A 24110-nucleotide genomic window follows, 5' to 3' on the forward strand; every position below is an offset into this window, starting at 1 on the left:
GGAAGCTAGAAGTTTGGATAGAGGGGGGTCAGTCAGTTATCTTACCTTCCCGACCGCCGTTGAACTTGACCGTAATCCGCTTGTCCATGTACTTGGCCAGGTCGAGTATGTTCTCCTTCTTGGGCCGCTCCCTCTCTTGCCCCCCCGCACCGCCGGCGCCGCCCCGCTCTCCTCCCCCTCCTCCTCCCCGCCCGCCGCCGCGTCCGCCCCGGTAGCCGCCGCCGCCGCCGCCGCCCCGCGAGCCACCGCCGCCTCGGTGGGCTGGTCTGTCGGCCATGGCGAGTGTGTGTGGGTGTGTGGGTGGGTAGGTGGGTGTGTTTCGTTCGCTCTCTTGTTCTTGAGGTCGCGTACGCGGGTCAAGTAGGGTGTGTAGGGGTGTCCCGCGTCGTTTGGTGTCGAGTGGGAATGGAATGCGGATAGACTGCACTTGAAGCTGTCGATGGTGGGGGTTAGATTTGAGCTCCGAATTGGGCTTGGCGTAAAACTGGTTGCAGTGGCCATAGCTACATATCGGGGACAATCTGGCAGCTGGCGGAATCCCTAGCAGCTGCTACACCAGTCTCAGCTACAATTCGATTTTCCTCACGACTTGTCACAACTCTCAATTTCGGTGTCATGGTATGCGCAAGCTCGAACTCAGCCTCGAACTTAATGCAACTCGCCGATGAGTCACGCCGTGAACCTTAATGCTAGCCATACAAAACGGATTCTCCGGCCGGTCAGGACACGACTCCATCTTTGCATCTAACAACACCCTGATCAATCCTGGCCCTCAACACGGTGCGTTATGTCTGACCCAATTCCATCCCAAGCAGACTCATGGATAGTATAGCCCGTCCTTGTTTTCCTGCTCCAAGCTGTCCTCTTGGAGACGCCGCAAACGCCTCAACACCTTATCAATCTCGCCGATGTTGTCTTTTGTTTCCCACTGATCTCCTTATAACCTGTGACCAGAAAGGGCAAGGCAGTTCTCGTCCTTTAACTTCCAGGCCCTCGTGGTATCTGGTGCTTCCTCGAAGCGCTGTGCAGCCCTGCTACGCCAACTTAAATTCCTTGTTAAGTTGCATAGCAAGGCTATGCTGCGCTTTGAGGAAGCACCAGATGCTAGCGGGGCCTGGAAGTTGAAGGACAAGGACAGAACAGCTTGAAGCAGGAAAACAAGGACTGGCTATACTATTCGGAACAGTCAAGGCTCAACCTGTGGTGATTGGCTGTACTATTCAGAACAGGCGATGGTGGGCGTATTTGTTGGCAAATTGAGGAAGAAGAATATCCCAGAGCAAACGCCAACAACATACTGTTGATGGACAAGAATCGTGGTATTGTTTGAATTAATTAGATGTCAAACGGCTGGGTCTTCAGTCACGGCCATTGTGACCTAGATATGGCAGGGGTGTGGCAGCCACACCCAAAAGTCTGGATGGCGACTATTTAGGGACCAATGTATTTATATGTGGTCGCGGCTGGCACACGCAGTTCTGTTCAAAAAACCTGGAATAGAGAAGGCCGGTACAGAATATGGCCTGATCCCTTCCGCTGATAGAATGCCTCCCCCAATATTGGTGAGGCCATGGGTCGTAGCAATGGGACCAGAGCGACTGAAAGACATGCGACCTTCAAGTGTCGATCCCGCTGACCTTGGTCATGTTGGTCAGGCTCTGACCTACCTGGGAGTGGATCGGATCTGCGGATAGCAGTAGAGTGGTAACGTGAATGACAATTCCTTGATGGGGATATGGTACTGTGCATCTTCAAAAAATAACTGGGAATTGTTAACTAATACATATTTCCGCGGCCCCTCCCCATCTAAAACCGTTGAGATCTGTCCCACTTCCGACCATCCAAGCTCCTTCTGCTAAGCTAGCAAGCGCTTAGTGGGTGTCATCAACTTCGACTAACCCAGAACAAGCTGCGCAGTGACAGCTGAAATGGGCGGCAGGCAGGCTTTGCTCCTCTCTTTCGCCTGACGCTGACTGATTGTCCCACTCAGCGCCCCTGTTGATGGAACTTCCTGCATCACGTCGCAGAGCTGGGGGAAAAGAAGGAGGGGGAGATAGGAAGACAGTGAAGAGGAAGGGCATTCAACACCAGAAGTCCCGCCAATTGGAATCGTCAGCCTACAAGCCCGAGCGGCACATCATTGGACAATCAACTCCCAATTTCGAGCTAGCCTTCTCTACATAAGCTACGGTCGACAGCCTCCAAGGCTGGATGCTGGCGATATGTCACCACTTGCCAGCAGTCAAGACTCCGAATCCCACAAACGCAAACGGGAGGCCGATGACAACGCCGTCCAGCAGTCGAGCCACGCCGATCGGATTCCCCAACCTCCGCCGCCTCAATCAGGTATGTATGTCTGTCGGGTGCGCTTATAGAGTATGATCAACTTCTCCTCCCCCTCCCGTGTGTCACAACCGGTGGTGGTGGAGGCGCCAGACTGACGTGGTGAACAAAGCAGGCAATGGCACTCCCATTAATTATCTTTCCAGAGCCAGCAACTCCAGGCTAGGCCTAATCCAGGGTGGCCCCGAGACCTTCTCGGACGTGATATCGCTCATTGACGAGTATGAGGGTAACGTATATGTAGTCCACTTGTCCAACGGTGGTCAATGCTGATAGAGTCATGACAGGCGTCCTCAGCCGTCACGAAAGCCTGGCCGCCAACCTCGGCGCGAAGCCCACCGCACCGAGGCTACTGCGAGCAATGGAGGGCGTCTTTGAGGGCACCATCTCGGTATCTCCTCGGAGCCCCTTTGGGGACTCGAGAGCGTCGTCCTGGTACTCCCCAAGCTGGTTGGACATTGTCGCCTTTGCCAAGACAAATCCCGGCGATTTCAACCTGACCACTACCCCTGACGGACGCCGGGTCTGCCAGTTCTATCTCAAGGATGTCAGGGTCGAGATCAGCGAGGATGACTGGCGCTTCATCGTGTCGGGCGCCCTAGATAGATTCCACCTTGTGCCCACTCATCCCCTCGAAGAGGACGAGACCGCCGAGCTGGCTACCTTGGAGATCCTCGAGCTGCGGCTGCAGACGCTCATCAACAAGGCCGACGAGGTTGCGAGAAAGGCTCGACAGCTCAACTATCATCTCAGCGGGAGGAAGGCCAGCATCATCGCCCGGCTCTCCAGCCAGCACCAGTCACACGCCGGGGCATCCAGGTCAGTAAACCCACTCCGGCGCAGCGGAGGGCCCAACCCGGGCTACGATCTTCACGCCGACCTTCTCCAGCAATTCCTTGTCCCCAGCCCACAACCCATCTCCAGGGCACGGGTGCTAAACCCGCCGCCATCTCCCTTGGACATCATCCGGCACAGAGCCACCCCGAGCATCACGCAGCAGCCACAGCTGCTCTTGCAAAGCAGCCGTCCGTCCCCACCACACGGGCCAGACTCGCCCGTACATCGCGACATCTCCTACGACCACCCGTCATCCGTCCACAGGCCTCTCATCCAGGCTCGGATAGAGAAGCTATCCAGGGGAGACGCGATCGCCCCGCCCTGCGACCGATGTAGGAGGCTCAAGACGCAGTGCATCAAGCACCTGACGGCCTGCCAGGGCTGCACCAAGAAGCACGCCAAGTGCAGCTGGAGGGGAGTGACCGACGACGAGATCCACGCGCTCAGGGGGGAGCAGCAGCAGCAGCATCTATTATTACCTCCTTCCGCGTCCGCGCCACCGGGCGCCGACGAAGACGCAGCGGAGGACACGCCTGGCAGCAGCAACCCGAGAGAGGCGGCGGCGGCGCGCATGAGCGGGGAACCAGACCTGCGGGAAGAGGAGGAGGAGGGACAGGGACATGGACAGGCCCCGGCGCACAACAACAGCTCCGCACCAGCCGAGCACGCGCCGCCGCTGCCGCTGCCGCGCCACGGAATGGCCGGGGCGCCGCTCAGTTACCTCCTCCACGCCGAGCCGCACAGGGACAAGCCGAGCCGCTGATCCGACGAGGCGGGGGCGGATGTCCGGGAGAGGGCGGCCGGGGGGACCTCCGACCGGTGAGGCGTGGACTCCGGGGACAGCGGGGGTCGAGGGTGAGTGGGCGAGTATGTTAGGGCAGCCTCGCCGTGCCGGTACCTCGCTTGCTCTCCATCGTGGTTCATCAACGATGCGGATTTGGGAAATGTTGTGGTATGATATCATGCCCTCAGGAAATACTAACACACAGGACAATGGCGGCCATTAGGCATGGCCACCAAACCTACTACGGTCATATGTGGAAACCATATGAGGCGCCTCCTTTCGGGAAGGGTTCTGAGTGCCCGGATACGAGAATGTGAATGACCGTCTAGGTACAATCCCGCTCGGGCAGTGCCTTGCTTGTCTATATTACACGATGTTGCGCGGTGGATGTTGCGCGGTGGCCCCATTCCCCGGGGTCCATGTGTACAGAACGGAAGAGATGCGGGCGTTGTAAGAGTTACATAGACTGCAAGCAATAGCAACTGAAGAGTTCATGTCCTACGTTTAACTTTCAAGAGCTCAGCCTCTCAGCCTGTTTGTATGATGTGATGTCTTCGTCACCTGCAGAAAGGGCAAGTCGTAGGTTCTCTCGATATCACCATCACCACAACGTGTAACTTTCAAAGTTGGCCTCAAAACTACATCCAGCGCTTCCGTATATCCCGATCTTGGAAGACAGCACATTCCATTCCCTTATCAGACCCTAGTCTCGTCGATGCTCCTTATTCTCCTCCCACCCTGCAGCTGCAGATAGTTTGCCAAGTAGGTGAGCCTACATATCAGACCGTCCGCTACGTCCCGGGCCAAGCAGCTAGCTATTGGTACAATTGGCCTTTTCTCATCCAGCAACGAATCTGCTTGGTCGAGTTTGCAAAGCCAAACGCAATTCCCTTCCCTAGGTACCCTACCCTACCCTACCTGCCCCCTTCCCTCCCTTCCTTTGTTTCCTTCCCCCTTCATCCCGATGGCCAGGGAGGGAAAGGTGAAGAAAGACAGCCTGAGGGAAAAAAGACAAGACCCTAAGAAACGCCATCCGTTCGACCGATCGCCTTTTTACTCCTCCTGAACACCACCCCTCTTCTCGCTTTTCTCACCGGCGCTCTTCTTCCGGCTTGCAAGGCCAGTCCCGCAACAAAAACGGGGGGGAGAGCAACAATGGCAGTGGACAAGGAGAGAGAACCAAAAAATTAAGAAAAAATAGACGGAGGTAGAAAGACTCGAAAAAAACAACAAGGAAAATAGAGAAAAGAAAACGGCGAGCGAAAAGAGGGTAGCAAAGATAAAAACCAAGCAAGCAGCAACAAGAAACCACCATATCATCTCATCCCGTCCCATCCAAGCTAATCCACGTCCTCCACAAGCCTGACCCTGGCGGCCCGCGAGAGCTCGAGGCCCTTCCTCGGCTTGGGCGACTTGGCCGCCGACCCGGCGGGCGACGCCGGCAGGGCGGCGGGGACCGCCGCAGCCGCCTCGAGGACCTTCCTGGACGGGACGCGCTTGCGCGGCGACGATGACGACAACGGCGACGCGGCGGCGGCGGGCTTGTTGGGCGTCGTCGTGGCAACCTTCTTGTGGCTACTGTTCTTCTTCTTCTTTATCGAAGACGCCGAAGACGGTGTGCCCTTCCCAACCTTCCTACCGCTGCCCTTGCCCGGTGATGACGACGACGACGATAAGACGATCTTCTTCTTGGGCGTGCGCTTGTTCCCGTCTCCCGTCTTGAGGCCGGCGGCGCCGCGGGACGACGTCGCCACCGCGATGGCGGCCTTGCTCGTGCGGATCACCTCGCCGCCCTTCCGGCCGTAGTACCTCTTGAGGCCGCCGGTGCTGGCCCGGCGGGGCGTGCCGCTGGTGCTTCCCCCCTTCTTGGACCCAAGGGCCGCCTTGGTGCTGACCGATATGCTCGACACGCTCCGCTTGAGGGCCGCGGCGGCGCCCTTGGCGGCCTTGAGACCCGCGGCGCCGGGGCCCGTCGCCTTGGCGATCTTGCGCTTCTTGGTCTTGGCGGACTTGGCGGCGTCGTCCGAGTCGCCGGCGAGGAGCTCCTTCAGCTTCCGCTTGCTAGCCTTGACGCCGGCCTTGACCGACGACTTCCTGCCGGCGGCGGCGCCGGCGTCCTCCTTGGGGGCCTGCTTCTGGGCCTTGGGCTCGCGGGACTTGGGCCCGAGGACGCCGCGGCAGTTGGGGCTGCCGCAGAGGCACTTCTGCACGTTCTTGGCCGAGAAGGGGTCGAAGTTGTAGTCGTACGTCAGTTCCTCCCCAGTCATGATCGGGCGGTCCCCGGCGAAGAGGGCCATGCGCGGTTGGCCGGACACGATCCATTTAATCATGCGGCTGTTGGGCGAACATGAGTGGTTGACGAACCTAGCGATGCTACCGGTAGTCGCGTCGATGATCATATTCTGGTCGAAGGACATTAGGTAGTAGCACTGTAATGGGTTTCACATGTCAGACGTTTTGCAAAAGGATATATATATAAAATGAAAAAGAGAGGCGCCCAGAATAGAGCAAGTAGCGGAAGGGTGGAAGGGGGGAAAGTTGCGATCCTTACTTCGTTTTCCTTGTACACTTCGTTCATCCGCCGCTCGCACTCCTCCTCGGTGATGATCTCACCAGTGTATTCCATGATGATCTGGTTGGGCTGGAAGCAGCGGTTGCTCCGGACTCCGTAACCTCGATCGCCCGTCTTGACGACCTCGACGCCAATGCGGAACCGGCCCCCCTGCTTGGTCCTCTCCTGCAGGCTCTGGAAGGCGCGATTGGTGCAGTGGGCCCTGCCAACATTGCAGTTCGTATCATCGCACTCATACAGCATGATGCGGTTCTGGCACTGGTCGTCACAGCCATCCTCGGGCTTGCAGACGCACTTGGACTGGAAGTCGTTGAAGTGCGGCTGCTTCTTCCAGTATGCGGCAGCATCGCCAATGAACCGATCTGAGTATCCCGTGTCAGCATGCAGCCATTGTGCAAAGGCAAAAAGTACGGCAGGCAAAAGAGAAAGGGGGCTCACTCCTGGTCATTGTCCGGTAAGCTGTCGGCTTTGGTTGGCCTGGGGGCAGAGGGTTGCAAACGTCGTATGGAAGCTTGAAGTCGCGTCCGGTGAGAAGGAGGCGGAGACCACCGAACATGGGCATGGGAAGGGACCTGTTAGGCTTGGTGCCGGATGCCAACTCGGGAATCTGGGCAAGCTTTTTCTTCTCCTGTGCCGTGAGGCCCTTGAAGACATCGGCCGGAGCCTCTTGGCCCGCATAGAGACCCTTGTCGAGCCATTTCTTGACATGACCTTTTGTTTGTGCTGGCCCAGCCTTTGTGCCTTCCTCCTGCTTCTCCGCAACCTCCTGCTTCTTCTCGGGCTCGGGGCTCGAGGCCGTCTTCGCCTTCTTGCGCGGCGGCGGGGCCGCGGCTTCCGCTTCGATCTCGCGGGGGTCGACGAACTTGCCGTTGCTCCAGACGGTGTGGACGACGGGCCGCTTGTCGACGTGGGAGAACTCGTCCGTGTCCTGCAGACGCGCCAATTCTCGCGACAGGCGCGACAGACCCTTCTCGAAGGTCTTCCGGCTGCGCTTGCCGAGGGCCGACATCTTCGCAGTCAGGGTCCCGGTGACAGCCGCGCCGGAAAGACGCGTCGGCCTACGCGCCGGGAGCTCGTCCTTGGGCGAGGATTTCACCTTCCTGGTCGTGCGCGAGCTTCGCGGCGTGCTCGGCCCGCGGATTTCCCAATCGAGGTCCAACGCGTTGATGCCATTGCGGACGAGCGCGTCGGCACCGGTGAGCGTGTTGCTTGTGGTTGTGCGTCGGCGCCTCTCTCGCACAGGGTCGCCGTTTGCGCGTCGTTTGCCGTGGATGTCGGTGCCGCTCAGTTTGGCAAGGTTGTATACCGGTGGTGCAGCACCACGTGCTCTCCGGGAGCGTCCGGTGGAGGGCGGCTCGGGGGCTGTGAGAGCTTGGGCGGCGACGATTATCGCCTGGGCAATGGGTGTTTGCTGGCCAGCATCGAGTTCCGGTTCCAGTTCAGGCCGGGTTTCCAATTCTGGTTCCGGTTCCGTCTTGACCTGGAGCGGTGGCTCGGGGAGTGTCTGTACTGCTATGCTTGGGCCATGTTCCTCGACGTGTTGTTCCCGCTCTACTTCTTGCTGCAGGTATTGCTGCTGCTCTTGTAGCAAACAGGACCCCTCAAGCAGCGGTGTGGTAGTGTTGGCGGGCTTGGGAGTGTCATGATCAGACGCGAGCGAGACGCTGTCGGGAGAGACGGAGGTTGGAGGGGTGGAGCTCAACGACGCGACTTGGGAAGAGGATTCAGTCGAAAGGGCAGAGAAGCTGGATTCGGTGGGTAAAGTGGACAAGGTAGGTAAGGTGGCAAGCTCAGCCATTGCGAGGGTGGAGGAGTATGGGGTTACGCGGCGAATTGTGGTGCTGGTGGTGGTTGTGTGAAAGGAAGCAAGCCAAGGGCGCGGAAATTGGCGCGTTTGAGCTGGTGGGAAGTTTGTGTGCTTTGGTGTTTTCCCTTGGGGGGGAGTTGGGGAGCCGTGCGGCAGGTTCCTTCAGCCCAGGCTCGTCCAGGCCGGCTAGCTGAAGCCAAAAGTGGGTGGGCAAGTGATTCAACAAACGGGCAGAATCGGAGAAATTGGAGACGCAATGGAGTGCAGTTCACTTCCTAAGCAAGGCCGCGAGCAAACATGTCAGCCTGCAGAGTCCGTGGGATTGTCGAAATGGGGGAGACGAAGAAGGTGTGTTGGTGGGGATGTGCGGCTGGTCCAGTGATAAATTGTATTGAAGGGGGGCAGAAGTAAGAAAGGGAGGGAACGGACCAGGCAAGCTAGGTAGGTATTTAAGAGAGAGGCTGGGGGGGAAGGTAGGGCCACCCACAGGAGAACAATAGGATCAAACACCGATCAATAGACAGCTTCGAGAACCTTGCCTAGCGGCCAGTAAGGGGACAGATTAGGATCACAATAAGGCTATTGTGCACAATTCAACAATAGAACCCCATAACGCGACCACAACAGCCACCACCCCGTCCGGCCTCTTCCCCGTTTTGCTCCTCACCTCTCCCCCCTTCTCCTCCCTAACCGGGCTCTCGCTCCTCACACGCCTCGTTCCGCTTACACGCCCATCCGCCATCCACCTCGGAAATCTGTCCGATCCACAAACTCTATTGTCTAACCGTATTACCTGGACTGTCTCGGTACTGTAAACCAACTCAAACAACTAGACTCCTCGGCATCTTTTTGGTCGGTACAACTTATCTTAGATTGTTGCTGAGTATCTGGCGAATGCTGATTTGCTGCCTGATGAGGAGGAGAGGGGAGAGGAGAGGGGGGTAAACACTAGACGCCAGGGGTCGGCCCCATGCGGTCTGGAGTTTATAGTACAAGTACATGCATACCGCGCCTGGTCGGGTAAGTGGCGGCCCCTTGGAAGGGGAGAAGGGATGCCAGTCAGACAGACCCCCATTCGGTGAGGGGGACAACTCAGCGATAACGTAGTAGCCATCTCTTTCCAGAACCATGTAAGAGGGGGGAAGGAGGGAATGGCGAGCTGCGGAGATAGCCGCATACCTCCACACCATCATCATCAGCTCGCCTGTCATTCCCTTGCCCTGGTGAAAGTGTGCTGCACCTCGTCCGGGACCCCTGCTTTGGGCTGAGTTGAGGAGGGGGAAAGTGAGCAACTGACTCTTCGACCTCTCTCTCCTTCAAGGGGGCAGCTTGGGAAGGTGACGAGGCTTGTCAATGACGACATCTCGGACCCAACTGCAGCCAATGTGTCATTCCTTTTACATTGTAGCTGGCCTTCAAGCCGTGAAGGTGGTACTGTCAACGCTTCACATGGGAACAATCCACGCGGCCAAATTACGCTTGAAGCTCCGGCCGCTAGGTTTGTAAGACACACACAGACTACATATCTGGGACTTGGCCTGCTATATGTTTTCCTATCGTCTCCTGGGGTGGCCACGACCGAGTGACGGCCGCCTCCCTCCCACCTTGACTATTTCGCAGCTCGGTACCGTAATGATGGGCGAATCGTTCCCGGCGGTAACAGGAAAATGTAGCAGGGCGGCGCAAAATAATCCGGGAGTGAACTCGAGGGGGGTTCCAGTCGTCGCGGTGGAGTTTTGCTTTTGACAAGCAAGCCGGTGTGGCGGTCGAATTGGCTAGCATCTAGCACGGACACACGGGCGCACGCACAGGGTGATCCCAAGTTGCACCTCATCATCCCAGATAGCGTGCCTTGCATGGATGTTAACATGAACAAAACTCCCAGGAGACTCTTCCATGGAAAAGAACCGGCGATACGACCTTCTTAGGTATGCGACTACAGACCAAGCTTGTATGTATGTACTTCAGTGTTCCCGTTGGGTGACGATGATCGACTGTGACCCCCAAGTGGACGACATGGATGGAAAACGGGGAGTCAACGAAAGGCTTGAGTATTTACAGCTGGTTCTGCTCCTCTTCGTGAGTCCCTTTCTCCATCCTCGCATTTGCGGGCAAGCCCTGGCTCTTTCCATGCCCTTTGAGATAACTGCATGTTGCAATGTCAAAGTTGAGACATCCTCCAGGCAGGTTTGGAAGGTTCCAGGTTATCATCTGCAGCTGCCTGGGAAGTGACTTCTGGGACTGATACCTGTCTACATATCCCAGTTAGAAATACATGTTCCCTTCACGATGATGCTCTCCCCTAAACTCCATCTGTAGGAGATGGGTGGCAGTTCTCGCCATCCTCTTCCCTGCCGGTCGGTGTTTTTGCCTTCGTCTAGCATTCACCCCCGTGCACCTCAACCACGAAGCACCCCCAGTCTTAGATTTCTTCGGTATTAGCTCCTTTCTCGTGGCCGGTGTTGGGTCAGAAGATATTCGTCAGTTTCCATCTTCCGTATCCTACATTCCCAGTCCGGAGACATAACGTCATTGGGCACGCTTTCCTCCTTCGCCCGTTGGCACGATGCCAACCTTGGTCATCTGATTCGAGCCAGACTCTTCACTTCCACCGCTCGAAGGAAACGCCGGGATCTCCCACGACCACATGGCCAAATGACGGGACGCAGATACTGGCATCAAGAGCCTACCTGCTTGCCCATATCCCGCGGCCTTGGAATTGGTACCGCCTCATCTGATCTCTATTGGTACTGCAGTAACTTTCAGGCTCAGAGTGTCAACCCCGTCTGTTAATAGAAAAAAACAAGAAAAAAAGCACATGGATGATGTCTCATGGGACGAGATGCGGGGTGTCCATCTTCAGGCCGAGACATCGAACCACGCACCCACGAGCGTGGTCTCAATCAAATTCCAGAGGCCAGCCCATGGCCGAACACGAGCGACAGCTCAGAAGCCCTCAAGTGGCGATATAAGAGCAGCCCCTGGAAGCTCATACCGATGGCGCACTACTAGGTGAAGGTCGCCAACATTGGACAAGTCTCCTCCGTTGCTGCCCCGAACTTCCCCCGCCGACCCCCTCTTGGCCAGACGCGACAGAATGTTGCTAATAGCGGGCAGGTTTCTTATTTGAGGTCTAGCATTGATGGAGATGGCCATCTCAAAAGGCCATGTGCCGATCCAATACATTCTTCAGCCCCGTTATCTCCCGGGTTCGCAACGCTTGACCGAGACGGCATGATTCCGGTCCGTGATGTGCTTGGACTCACTTCTGCAAGACCGTGGCCAACCAGCAAAGGTCCTCTCCCATACCCCGTTCTGCAGCTCTTTCGGCGCCGGATCCCGACGAGCACCTTGGATCGGACCCGACCAACCTGTTCAGGCAGTAATCATTTGCAGTCCACGCATATATTCTTTCTTGGTGGAAGTGCAGCTGATTGGGCAAATGCTTGCTTAAGGATCACGTTGGCTGGAAGAGCAGAACCAATGACCAGCAGGTGTCGACGCCCATTGGCACAGCAGTCTTCAAGGCACGGACGAGACGCCATAGGGGGGGGGGGGGATAACGAAAGTCGATTTTGGTGATGCACCCTGTCTATCTGAACCAAGAACATAGGAAAGAAATCCCAGCCAACGCCCACCCAAGTCTACCTCCGTTTTGCTTGCGGCCGACCGCGATGCGTCTTAATGCTAAATGGAAGTCTAACCCGCCGACGTGATGCCATGGTTCTTGCAGTTCGAGGAACCGCCACTCGCAGACCAAAAGAGAGAGAAGTCTAAAGAAAAAGAAAAAGAAAAAGAGAAAAGAAAAAGAAAACGAAAAAGGAAAAGGAAAAGGAAAAGGAAAAGGGAAAGACCTTAAACCGAGACCCCCTCCCGTCTGACCGTCTAATACTGGCTCTGCCATGTGCTTGCTAGGGGCAAGGAAAAAGGGGAAATAAAGCACGACCCTTCAACTCCTGTGGAACCCGACTCGCAGGCTCCTCAGAACCGTCCCCCCCGGTCGGAGAAGACCACAATGTAGTCAACCGGCATGACTAGCGACATGGATCACGAAGAAATCCCGATGCATTGGGGCAAGAGTGGCATAGTGCCGGACGTTGTCTTTTGCTCGCCAGCCCCGAGTCCGCCTGGTGCACGCGCCCATCAGTCAGCATTGGGCGACCACGACATGGCGAGATACTGCGACCGACTCGACATACCTAAGCGTTGGACCTGACTTTGTGGTATTCGCTGGTGCAAATCTCGCACCGGAGATGGCCGCATTCGCAGCAGGCGTCGTTCACCGCAACCGTCATCGCACCATAGCCACAATTGTGCTGTAAGAGAATGTTAGCATCCGCGAACAACATGTCCTTGAATTGAAGGGGGCATGGGGCATAAGTACGCAGGTCCAGACATAGACGACCGTATTGGAGGAGGTGTTGCGAGGCATTTTAAAATGGTGATTGGAAGAGGGATTGTGTTTTTGGTTGGGGGGATATTGGAACGGAGAGGTGAAGAGCAGGGAGTATGGTATTTCGAATATCGAAAGCGACTTGAAGGTTCTGCAGTCTGTTGAGGGGTGATGATTTAGGATATATAACCGTACCTGGAGCTTGGTACAGCATCTATTTATCTGAGATGCTGTCCCTGAGGGGAAAAAAAAAGGAGGCCTCGAGGCCGGTCGCGAGGCAACTGCCTATGGCAACTAGAAACGGCCATATCCACGGGATACACGCCGCCCTATTCCCGCCTCACGGGTCGAGTCAAGGAGTAGAAGAAGGCAACGGGCAATGTTCCAATGGAACCACGGTTATCAGGGAAAGTAATGAGCAAAAAAACAAGGCGCGTGGAGAGGCAGAGTCGAATGAATGCCCCGTACGACAACGATAGGCCATCGCCACAATTCACGCTTCACTACCGGCTGCTGTTTGTTCTCGTCCTCGGGCGGCGGGTCCTCCCGCGAGGGCCCTAATCGTCCTTGACCTCTCGTTTCAAGCCATGCTTCCTAGACCCGAGCAGAGAAGCTTCTGAGACGGAAGTCTTGAAGTGGCCCCATGTAATTCTCGGTAACAGGCAGGGCGGGACAGAGTGTTGGCGCCAGCCTCCACGGCAACAACCCGGAGCTTCAATTTAGTCGAATCGGGAACATCAGTTGACCTGGGTTCAACTGGAATGCCTTTAACGACTGAGCGCCTCACTGGGAGCAAGCCGGAGCTCGGCGCCGTTCTGCGCAACCTCAGATCGATAAGGCGGAGGTGGGACTAAGCAAATAAGATGTGTAAATGGACGGTTAGTCGTTAGTGTGAAAAATTGGTTGACTTGTAGCGCGCAGCAGTATGAAGGAAGGAATTTGACTGGGGTGTCCGGGATCGGTACCTACGTATCTGAGGCTCTGCTGGGTAAGTACTCTGTACTCTCTCCAGTTGCCGGACTGGCACCCGGCCCAAGCCCCCATGCAATCAGCTCGCAGGGGTCCCATGTCATAGCGTCCCGTGCCTAATATCGTTGTACACGGTAATAGCGGGCTTGTACGCCCCATCGACCTTTGCACACCTTAGGTAGTCGTAGACCGAAGAGCAGCTTCATCAAGGATCCCAAGGTTGAGCGCGAGGCAGGCACATAGCAAGTGTAATGTGGCGGTGCACAAATTAGCCAATCCACCAGGAGTTTGAATTCTCGGGCGAGCCCCCCGTTAGGCAGTGAGTCATGTGTTATTAGTGAGTGAATTCACACAGAGCCTCAAAAAACCCGGTCTGAGGAAGCCCAAGAGGCTCTAGTTGCCAGCAAACACGTCGTCGGTCGAGCCCTTGGAATGTCCAGGGTCTTCAAAAAACCTCAGGCGCAGGGGAGATGCCCAGCTCCGCATTCGCACGGTTTGAGCCGCATCCAGCCTTGTTTTTTCGATTCTCGATTTTTCGGCTTGGGAGTTGCCCGTGCCCGGAACCGAATCGGTGCAAATTCAACTGAACTGGGACAACCTGGACGGAACCCGAGTCGGATGACTAAGTCAAACAGCCATTCCCCACCATCGCTTGATGATGAAGCTCAACACAACCATCCACGGAGATATTGCGCTGTGATTGGCCCACGGTGCAAGGCCCATACTGAATGGCTGCATCTTGCAAAGGAGGAGTTTGATGAGGAAACCGTTTAGGTAGCCATGTATGCTGGCTGGAGAACATCGAAGGCTTCTTCTATCTTGGTCTCGAGGCACACCTGCAAGCTCTGAATTGGCTTGTGTTCTTCCCAATAATGGCAAGACCCATGGGGAGAGAAATCGGCAGATACGAAAAGTCCATACCGCTGGTAGGTTGGCTCGCAGCCATGTCGGACAAGTCCTTGTCCTCGTCCTCGTCCACAACGCCCACGTCCAACCTGGTCTGGACTATCTTAACGATTCGGATATAGCCTATGAGGCATGATTCAAGGGCTGCCACCAGGTTAGATCGATGTTTATTAACCAAGGGGGCTCGATGGCTGAGAGAGATGATCTGGAGCATACCTCTATGGACTGCCTGGCTTCTGCTAGCCGAACACGGAAAGCTGGAGTACCCAAGAGTGCTAAGGAGCCATGCTCTAAGCCGTTGACTCGAGCTTGCCATCATTGTATGGCCATGGTAAATATGAAAAGAAGCGCTGAGGAAGCGTGGCCCCAGGTCTGATTCCACTTTTGATATCGGCTCAAGAGCGCTGGGTCCCGGGCGCCTCTTATACATAATCAGACCATGCGGCTCTGTCGCTGTCTCGTGTGGCGTTCTTCCTTCCCAAGAGAGCCTCGTACACGCGACCTGTTGGCCTGGAAAGTGGTCACCTTTTCGTGCCCATCTGTCTGTCTACTCGTCCCTCGCTTTCGGTGACCACTTTCATCACCACACCGTTACAGCCCCCGGCCTCACCGGGGGGTTGTAGCGGGTGAGCAGGCACCACCCACTGTTCACAGAGAATTCCCCAGCCGCAGGGTACTATAAAAAACTTCAGCCTTAGCTGTCGCCCTCGTTAGCTGGGCGAGTTCAACGAGACACTGAGAAGAGTATGGGTGTAGTGAAAAGGGGGTTTATTTGACGGCAATTTCTCCGACAAGGCACCTGAGTTCGCGAGTCCTATGGCTGCCTTGCTGAATACCGTAGCCTCGGCGGAATGACCTTGTGGGATCCCCAACAATGTGAAGATGTGAATTCTCTACATCCTTCGCCAGGTTATTTGTTGGCCTGGGCCAGGAGCGGGGTGGAGGTCAGATGTAAACAAGAGCCGCAACCGCTTGTCCCTTCATTGGTATTGGGATAGCCAATGGAAGGATCGGGCTACGAGAGTTTTGAAACCCATCGACTCTGATTCGACCAGAGCTCTCGAAAAGGCCATTTCTCTCCAAGCCTGCCAACGGCGCCCAGGTCCCCTCACGGATATCAGATATGGATTCTGGGAAGGAGCCTCTATTTACGATGCAGCAAAGTGCCAGCAGGGTCGTTTTGCTGCCGTTTGGGTGGGTGTCCTGAAGCCTTGGAAAGCTAGATGAAGGATGTATGTACAAGTACAATATCAGTGGCAGGTTGATGTGCAGAGTACCTACACGACACCGACCAGGCATCCTGTGTGATAACTTCTCCCTCGACGTCGCAATCGGGCTCAGGTGTGGACCGGATTTGGACATTGGACACGCCGGCGACCATTTCTAGAGAGAGAGAGAGAGCGATGAAGCTATTTCGAAGAAGCTATTTCGAAAAAATGATCCCTTGCCAAACCATGCACCTACACCATACAGTGCGAATTTGGAAAACCATCGTTCTGCATTCTGCAATGCAACGTCAGTCCCCAAACCATGGAATCCAGTGGGTTCTCGACATAACAACAGCCAGCCGAATCCCTCGACCTCCTCCAGCACCTCTTCCGCATGTCCGGATCTCGAAGAAGTGCCGGCAATCTATAAGGCTTAGGGCCCCGCTTATTGGATGGGCGTTGGCATCGACGCGCATCATGACGGGGACCGACGGGGCGACATGTCTTCAGCGAGCACCCGCGCGGCCACGAGATGGGTCACCAGGATCATTCCTGTCGTACTGGCTGGTTGCGTTGGATTCGCAACATATGTGGTAATCAAACGCATCTGTCGTATGTTTCCTTCTATCCGTTGCGCCGTCAGATCTCTTCTTCTGACTAAGTGCTTGTCGCAGTGGACTATTTCCTCCATACCCGAAGCCGGCCATCAACTGCTATAGCCCTCCTTGTCCCATATTCTGTCCTCCTAGTCCTCATGTCCGCCACATATCTACGATTGTTACTGGTAGTCGCGCTCGACCCTGGCGTTGTGCCCCTGGGCCCGGATGCGGCGGTTGCGCCGGGTGGGAGAAGAAAGCGGAGAGGACGCAAGTCTGCCTCGCGGCACGACGATATCGAAGCACACCCATACGAGCCCGGCCCAGACACCAACCCGGACAGCCCGGGTCTGGAGCGATTTTATAGCAAGGAGGTCTTCGTTTGCGACTACGACGGACGGCCTCGCTACTGCAGCGCATGCCGGACCTGGAAACCCGACAGAGTGCACCACAGCAGCGAGATCAACAGATGCGTGCGCAAAATGGACCATTTCTGCCCATGGGTCGGAGGCATCGTATCAGAAACTTGTGGGTTCTCCTGTGGGGCGAGGAGATTAGAAAGCGCTGTTGTTGCTAACGCGGATACCTGTCTAGCTTTCAAGTTCTTTGTTCAGTTCACGTTCTACACAACGCTCTACTGTGCGGTCTGCATGGTCGCAGCTATACTCTGCCTGACCGACCAACTACTCGAGAGCCGCCTCGATGGCACCGTTATTGCCATCATCGCCATGGGGGCATTCTTTGGGCTGTTCACCTTCGGCATGACGGCGACTTCCCTACGCTACATATTTAAAAACCTAACAACCGTCGACATTCTCAGACAAAAGTCCGCCGTGTACCAGCTTGCCGTCCGGGTGCCGCAGGACACCCCACCTACCCCAGATTATGGCACCATCGTCTATCCGCTGCCAAAACCCGGAGATCGGGGAGGAACGGGCAGGGATGGGCCGAGCTCGTCTCGCGATCGCCTCGCGACACGAACGTTCGCCATCGTCAGGACGGACGTAGGCGAAAACCCGTGGGACCTGGGCCTGTCCGGCAACTGGGTCTCGGTTATGGGCACGAATCCCCTGGATTGGCTCCTGCCGGTGCGCCCATCACCATGTGTACACGACGAAAATGACCAGAGCTTCTACCGGATGGGCCCCCTGTGTGATACGCTTCGCTCAAGGTACCGTCTGCCAAGTGTGCCGCAGGATGGGAAAGGAGGTGTTGAGATGGGGCAGCTGCCTGGGCGGTATTCTCCTGGGAGCGGCGAGGGTTTGGATAGGTAGATCAATGGGGACGGTTGGGTACCGGCCGCAATGCGTCGAGGCGCCTGCGTAATGATAACGTCGTTAAATCTTTCATGTTTCGTGCGTCTTTGGACAAAGTGTGTGCCCGGAGTGACTAACCTGGTTGGCATTGATCGAGTGAGTGACATCTTCAGCTTTGCGTCCTTTTCCCAGCCTGGTGATTCCGGGAGTACGCCTGCCTACTGTGCTAAGCGAGGATGATAATTTACGGCAATCTGCGGCTCTCCATGGGCGGGTGGGCAAGGCTGATGTCGTGTCAGCTGGAGGATAAGGACTGCTCCAGGTGTCGGGGAGGCTGTCTCCGGATAGCGACAGTGCCTCTCTGGACCTTACGAAGGGTTTCGTCTGGCTAATACCTGGTTCCATTTCACTGATCCGAAACAATAGGAGCCCGAATCGACCCTGCTGCCATCGTTAGCGCTTTAACTGGGTCGGCTACCTTGAAATCGACGGGAGCCAGGGTCAGCCTCTGGGATAATAATTGTGCAACATTATGTCTCTTCAAAGCCCAGAAGCGTGGGCAGATGATTAGCCTCGCCATACTGTTCGCCCGCTTCCTTAGCAATAAGGACACGGTTGGGTGCGAATTCTGATCATTGGGAGCGGTCTTCCAGTCGAAGGAGCTGCACTGTGGCAACGCCACACCGCTCATCAGGCCCCAAGATCTCTCACCGAGGACTGCATTACGTCTTACACCGACCAGGTATCCTCTGATTCGTAGAGAGAGGAGAAGGACTGACCGCCTCCTTGTCCTGCCCCTGTGCATAACCCCTTTGTCCCAATATCGGATATCAACACTTCGAATCCTACGCTACGAGCAAGGGGTTGCCGTCAGCCACGCGGCACCCACACCCAACCCATGGTTACGGTACCAACGGGGAGCATGCATGACCCACACCCTGATCCATCCTCTGGGGAAGTTGTGGAGGGGGCTTAGAAGTGCATTTTCGAACGACACTGACGACGCTGCTCGAAAAGGTCATCGTATAGACTGAGGCCTAACGACTCTCCGAATAGCTCCCCCCTACTCGACCGTTGTCCTGCGGAGGAGAATGTCGAAGACCCGATGTCAGCGAGGGGGTTCTACGTCGTGAAGAACTTGCAAGCTGCCTAACCCCTGGGAACTGCCTACGCCCCGAGAGGGAACGAGTCGATCGATGCCCAGTTACGAGGCGAGTACCTACCGAACAATACCAATATATGAGCCCACAACTCCATCCCTGTCGACGAAGCTAGGGAGGAATAAGGAAAACCTCAGGAGCAATACCCCCACACGCCCGTTGGTCGTGCATCATCATGATGGGAAACGAGATACGACAAGATTCATAGTTTCGTTCGGGGATATCACGGATTCATCCAAACTACAAGCCTAGTTGGTAACGGTCAACGAGGTCCCCTTGATACTTGGTCCATCGGCAAGCCCGAAAAGCGCCCTCCGGAATCCTACGTCGAATACGAAGATAGAGCAGGCAAGTCATGAACAAGTCGATCGCCCGTGTGTCTTCGGGTCCGCCTATAAGTCTGGTCTGGTGAGACAACAATGCTAATAAGGCCATTGAGCTGGCTCCCCATCCCTCGAACTGGGGGCGTGGCACTCTCAGAGAGCTCTCAACACTCTCCCCAACCTTCGTCTTTAAGGGAGACATCGGAAGAGACATCGTCAAGAACGCTGAATGTCCCCGAGTAACAGGAAAAAACACACGTGTCGTCTAGAGCCGTCCTTACGGTTCCTTTACCAACAAGCTTCCCAGGGTGGTGCCGACGGGACTAGTTCCAGCAGGCATTTGGAAGACGTTTCTTTCTCTTGGGCCTTGGTTTCTGGGAGAATATATCCGTGGGCGAACGGTGCTTAGAGCTGCCATATCAACGATACTGGCAGAGACAAACAAAATGGGAATGAGCCCCTGAGACCTATGTAGAAACCGAAAACCAGAGGGCGGGCAATGAACCGTCTCTAATATGTTGGGCGGATTGCACCTCAAGCCTTCCAGCTCAACCTATCCTAGCCTCTAGGAAGTTGGTGCAGATGGCCAACGTGGAGCGTGGTGACGATGGGTCTTACTCACAGATTTCGCGGCAACACAAAGAGATCGGCCCAAAGCAGGGATTCATTGGCCACAACCCCGGTGCCGTTCTCGAATATTCTCCTGTCGCAATCTATAGAAATGCGAGGGAATTTCTAGTACTATGCCCGAGCGAACTTACCTTTTTTACTACACACTCGATACCCCACTAAATCCCGGTGTGCCGGCCCGAAAAACATACCGCGTTGAGCCGCGCCAGGTGGCCGCGACCTTCGGAAAACATCAGTTGCTCTCTCCATACCCGGCACACGGCCCCGGGAATCGCGAGGTGGCCGGCATGCCTGTTATGAAACTGCCCGGCCTTGAACACCAATGTCCTCCTCTCCCCAACCCTTCCGGGAGTCGTCCCCGGCCAGCAATGCTGGCTTTGGCCGGTCTCGGTTCAACTACCGTCACCTCTCGCAGCTAGCGTCCTACTCGACGTCCAGCCCTCTGAGGGTCATCGCCCATCTTGACCTTGACGCCTTCTATGCCCAGTGTGAGGTGGTCCGTCTCGGCGTCGCCGAGGACCAGCCCCTGGCTGTGCAGCAATGGTATTCCCTCACTCTGGCCCTGCCGTCTAACGCCCGAACATCTACTGACCCCGCGAAGGCAAAACTTAATAGCCGTCAACTACGCAGCCCGTCCATTTGGGGTTGGCCGCCATTGTACTGCGGTGGAGGCAAAGAAACTGTGCCCAACCCTGATCACCCAACACGTGGCTACTTGGCGGGAGGGCGAGGAGAAATGGGCTTACCACCCGGACGCCGCGGCCAACATGGCGACCCACAAGGTGTCGTTGGACCCCTACAGGCTGGAATCCAGAAGGATTATAGCCGTCATCAAGGAGCACCTCCCGGCCAACCTGCAGAAGGTCGAGAAGGCGAGCATAGACGAGGTCTTCCTCGATCTATCTGCCCATGTCCACTCCATCATGCTGGAGAGGTTTCCAGAACTGGCAAAGGCGCCCCCTCAAGCTGATCCAAGCGAGAGGCTCCCTATGCCGCCTACCTGTGCTCTTGACTGGGCGGCGGACGCATTGGTGGACCTCGACCACGAAGAGACCGAGACAAGTGACCCCGATTGGGACGACGTGGCCATTCTAATCGGCTCGGAGATCGTTCGGGGCGTGAGGGCGGCAATCAGGCAGAAGCTAAAATATACGAGCTCCGCCGGCATAGCGAATAACAAGATGGTCAGCAAATTGGGCTCGGGCTACAAGAAACCGAACCAGCAGACGGTGATACGGAATCGGGCCATTCGGCATTTCATGTCGGGGTTCAAGTTCACCAAGATTCGCAATCTAGGCGGCAAGCTTGGCGACCAGGTCGCCCATGTGTTCAACACCGACACTGTTAATGACTTGCTGACCGTGTCTGTCGAGCAGCTGAAGCTGAGGCTCGGGGACGACACGGGAGTCTGGGTCTACAATACAATTCGGGGGCTTGACTCAAGCGAGGTAAACCCGCGCACGCAGATCAAGTCGATGCTCTCGGCCAAGTCCTTTAACCCCGGCATCAATACTCTCGAACAGGGTATCAGGTGGCTGCGGGTATTTGTGGCCGATATATACTCCCGATTGGTGGAGGAAGGCGTTCTGGAGAACAAGCGGCGGCCGAGGACCCTCAACCTTCACCACCGGCATGGTGGACAGACTCGCTCGCGCCAGGGTCCCATCCCGCAGGGGAAGGCGTTGGACGAGGGCGTATTGTTTGATTATGCCAAATCTCTTCTGACCCAGATCGCGCGGGACGGCCACGTCTGGCCATGCGCAAACCTCAGCCTCAGCATCGGGGGCTTCGAGGACAGCATTACGGGAAACATGGGGATCGGGGGGTTCTTGGTCAAGGGAGACAATGCTCAGGCTCTCAAGCCCAGTCTCGGGGAAACGTCAGGGGCTGCCGCGACTCAACCGTTAGCCATAAAGCGACGACGGGCGGACGAGGGGGGGATCCACCGGTTCTTCCCGCGAGCACATGTCTCGCATGGAAGCGGCCCTCAGTTGGGCGCCGATGATGTCGGCCTGATGGCTTCTGACTACAGCCTACCTGGCAAGCCAGAAACCGGTCTTGGGTCGGACATGGGGCACCACCAGGACGAGCCACCTGTCATATCCAACGTGCGACAGGAATTCCCATCCAATGGCGAGCAGATTGTAATCAGCGATTACGTGTGTCCTCGTTGCGACGCCCGACTCGAGACTGCGCAGGACAGGCAGAGCCACCAGGATTGGCACCTCGCCAAAGAGCTCCAGGAGGAAGAAGAACGTGTCAGACAGGTATTTGCCAACCCCGCGGCGACCACTGCACTTATCTCACGCAGCACGCAGAGAGATGCAGCTGCATCATCCAAGCGATCGGGGAAATCAAAGAAGATGGAGCCGGGACAAAGCAAACTGAAGTTCAGTTGAGTGAGCTTGGCTAAACGCCATGTCACCCAGCCTTCCACCCATATCGCGTCAGGTATTCTCCCCCCTGCAGGAGGGTGAGGCGGCATATTGCACAGACATGGTCTCACAGGCACCGACTGGCAGCCAGGAAGGGCAATGCATTGGCCTTGGACGATGAAAGAGGAATGGTGCATGTTGCCTTTCGGAAGGAGTCGGCGGTGGGCGAGGTTCTGGGACGGAACGGAGCCATTGTTTGTGGGTCCAAAACATCGGTCTGCAAGCCCTTCCTCGCTCGCGGATGCTCCAAACTGCTTCCGAGAGGCATCAAACATCCTGACATTGCCCTGCATCGCTGCTGTACAGCCGAGTCGGCTGTTAAGCATGCCTGTATGTGTCGGGGATCGCGGGGATTTTGGCCTACTCAAGCGCCAAAGAAGGGAGCGTAATCTTCTCTCCCTTTCCAGTCTCGTGCCTTCCTTATCCGGTCCTCTCCTTTGGGGATGAAGGGTTAGGGCAGACTCTTTTGGGTTGGGAGACCAATCACGACTGCGCTGAGCTTGCTGGACATCCATCTCAGGTAGCGCCAAAATACGGTGGGAAACTGATGGGGATATCTCGCCCCCTAAAAGACAGGGACAGAGTTCCCGAGTGGCGTTGAGGCCGCTGGTTGCCTGTTGGGAAATGGTCGTCATTCTTCCTTGGAACGAAGCGATGGTGATTGGCTGGGATAAAATGGGTACATCCGTCCGTGGGAACGTCCCATGCAACCAGGGTTGGGCTCTGGACGCATTGATACCCGACGGACCTGTCAAATGGCACAGTCTGGATCTTGACGCATCAAAAGAAGCTGGCTGGTCAAGCGAGCCAAACTAAGGTAGCCGGACGCAGTGCAGTAGGTACGAAGTAATACAGGCAGGAACCACGTCACAGGGGTTCTGTGGCTCGAGGTCCCGCCTTGAGGAATCGTGGAGTGCCGAAGACAACGCTATATCCAATCGCTTTACGTTTTGCAGGGCCAGCGCGACATGTCACTCTTGTCATCGACCAACCTCGAAGAGAGAGCCTTGTCTTAATTCACGGGCAATTTTCGCAACCCATATGGGCCTCAAGTGAACAGTAAGCGCATATCGGATCCACGTCGTCTTGTGCCATCCCAGGGGATGGGTGATCAATGTCGATATACTCGTACTATATAAATATACAAGACCTCATGGATTGCGACTGTCTCTTCTGTCATTTTCCCCCTGTTCCGAATGATTCCGCGGCACGTTGTTGAGAAGCACTTGAAACTTGAAACCCGCATCTTCCCCAAAGAGGTCACCGAGAGTGGACGGCGAGAAGTTCTCAAAACGGTGCCACCCAGAAAAACGTCCCGTCATATATTACGAGCCACATTTTCATCAGGCCGGACACCGACAGCTCCAACGTCAGCCTCACTCGCCTCGAGACTACGAAGTACCTAGACTCAGTCATCGTGGTCGAGTTGCGAGAGAAAGATTGAGAAGAAAGTGGGAGCTTCCATCGCAGCTTGCGGTGCCCACGTGATTTCTACCTCAGTTAAACACGCATTCACGCGTCGCTCCCAAGAAGACAGTAGGCAAGAAGATCAGTCTTGACTTACATCCTTCTGATCTGCTGCCTCCAGCCGCCTCTTGTGCGTCGCTAGCCTCTCCGTCTGGTAGTCACAGCCTCCTAGACGAAGGTCAACCGGGCTCTCCCCACCACCCACCGTCCCATCGCACAAGCACAAGGACAACTTTTGTGTTTTGTCTCCCAAGTTGTGTTTGACCGGAATTGGACCTGACGTAAGCCGATTCTAGCAGACGGGAGAGGACAAGGACAATCCCCGCCCGCAAGAAAAACTGCCCGTATTTCCCGTACCGCGCCGTACCGCGCCGTACCGTTCTACCTGCGCTTGTTAGTGGCCAGGCAACCAGGCACCGACACG

The 24110-nt window shown here is 56.1% G+C and overlaps 6 protein-coding genes across 6 annotated transcripts in view; 3 read left to right on the forward strand and 3 right to left on the reverse strand.

Annotated features, from left to right (window-relative positions):
* QBC33DRAFT_568631 (u6 snRNA-associated Sm LSm7) overlaps positions 1-449 on the reverse strand; it is a 1469-nt gene extending 1020 nt beyond the window's left edge. Inside the window, exon 1 of the mRNA XM_060430515.1 lies at positions 46-449. Coding sequence (XP_060285192.1) covers positions 46-277 — 232 coding nt within the window. The 5' untranslated portion in view covers positions 278-449. The remainder of the gene's footprint in view (positions 1-45) is intronic.
* Positions 450-2455: 2006 nt separating this feature from the next.
* QBC33DRAFT_534365 (uncharacterized protein) lies at positions 2456-3974 on the forward strand. Its single transcript, XM_060427535.1, has 2 exons — positions 2456-2577; positions 2631-3974. The coding sequence occupies exon 2, from the start codon at positions 2705-2707 to the stop codon at positions 3941-3943; it is 1239 nt and encodes a 412-aa protein (XP_060285193.1). The 5' UTR covers positions 2456-2577; positions 2631-2704; the 3' UTR covers positions 3944-3974.
* A 1330-nt stretch (positions 3975-5304) lies between these two features.
* On the reverse strand, positions 5305-8334 carry QBC33DRAFT_513888 (putative histone-lysine n-methyltransferase; the record flags this gene model as incomplete). The annotated part of the gene is made up of 3 exons (XM_060426014.1): positions 5305-6393; positions 6516-6898; positions 6975-8334. The coding sequence occupies 3 exons, from the start codon at positions 8332-8334 to the stop codon at positions 5305-5307; spliced, it is 2832 nt and encodes a 943-aa protein (XP_060285194.1).
* A 4208-nt stretch (positions 8335-12542) lies between these two features.
* QBC33DRAFT_557739 (uncharacterized protein) lies at positions 12543-12775 on the reverse strand (the record flags this gene model as incomplete). The annotated part of the gene is made up of 2 exons (XM_060429825.1): positions 12543-12659; positions 12728-12775. 2 exons carry the CDS (start codon positions 12773-12775, stop codon positions 12543-12545), a joined length of 165 nt encoding a protein of 54 aa, XP_060285195.1.
* Positions 12776-16319: 3544 nt separating this feature from the next.
* QBC33DRAFT_448807 (zf-DHHC-domain-containing protein) lies at positions 16320-17689 on the forward strand (the record flags this gene model as incomplete). Its single annotated transcript, XM_060424490.1, has 3 exons — positions 16320-16431; positions 16494-16943; positions 17010-17689. 3 exons carry the CDS (start codon positions 16320-16322, stop codon positions 17687-17689), a joined length of 1242 nt encoding a protein of 413 aa, XP_060285196.1.
* A 2048-nt stretch (positions 17690-19737) lies between these two features.
* Positions 19738-22513, forward strand: QBC33DRAFT_368417 (uncharacterized protein). Its single transcript, XM_060423976.1, has 2 exons — positions 19738-20327; positions 20386-22513. The coding sequence occupies exons 1-2, from the start codon at positions 20107-20109 to the stop codon at positions 22181-22183; spliced, it is 2019 nt and encodes a 672-aa protein (XP_060285197.1). The 5' UTR covers positions 19738-20106; the 3' UTR covers positions 22184-22513.
* The last annotated feature ends 1597 nt before the right edge of the window (positions 22514-24110 follow it).

Source organism: Phialemonium atrogriseum (assembly GCF_030411735.1).
Source record: "Phialemonium atrogriseum strain 8032-3 unplaced genomic scaffold QBC33scaffold_8, whole genome shotgun sequence".
NCBI classification, from domain to species: Eukaryota; Fungi; Ascomycota; class Sordariomycetes; order Cephalothecales; family Cephalothecaceae; genus Phialemonium; species Phialemonium atrogriseum.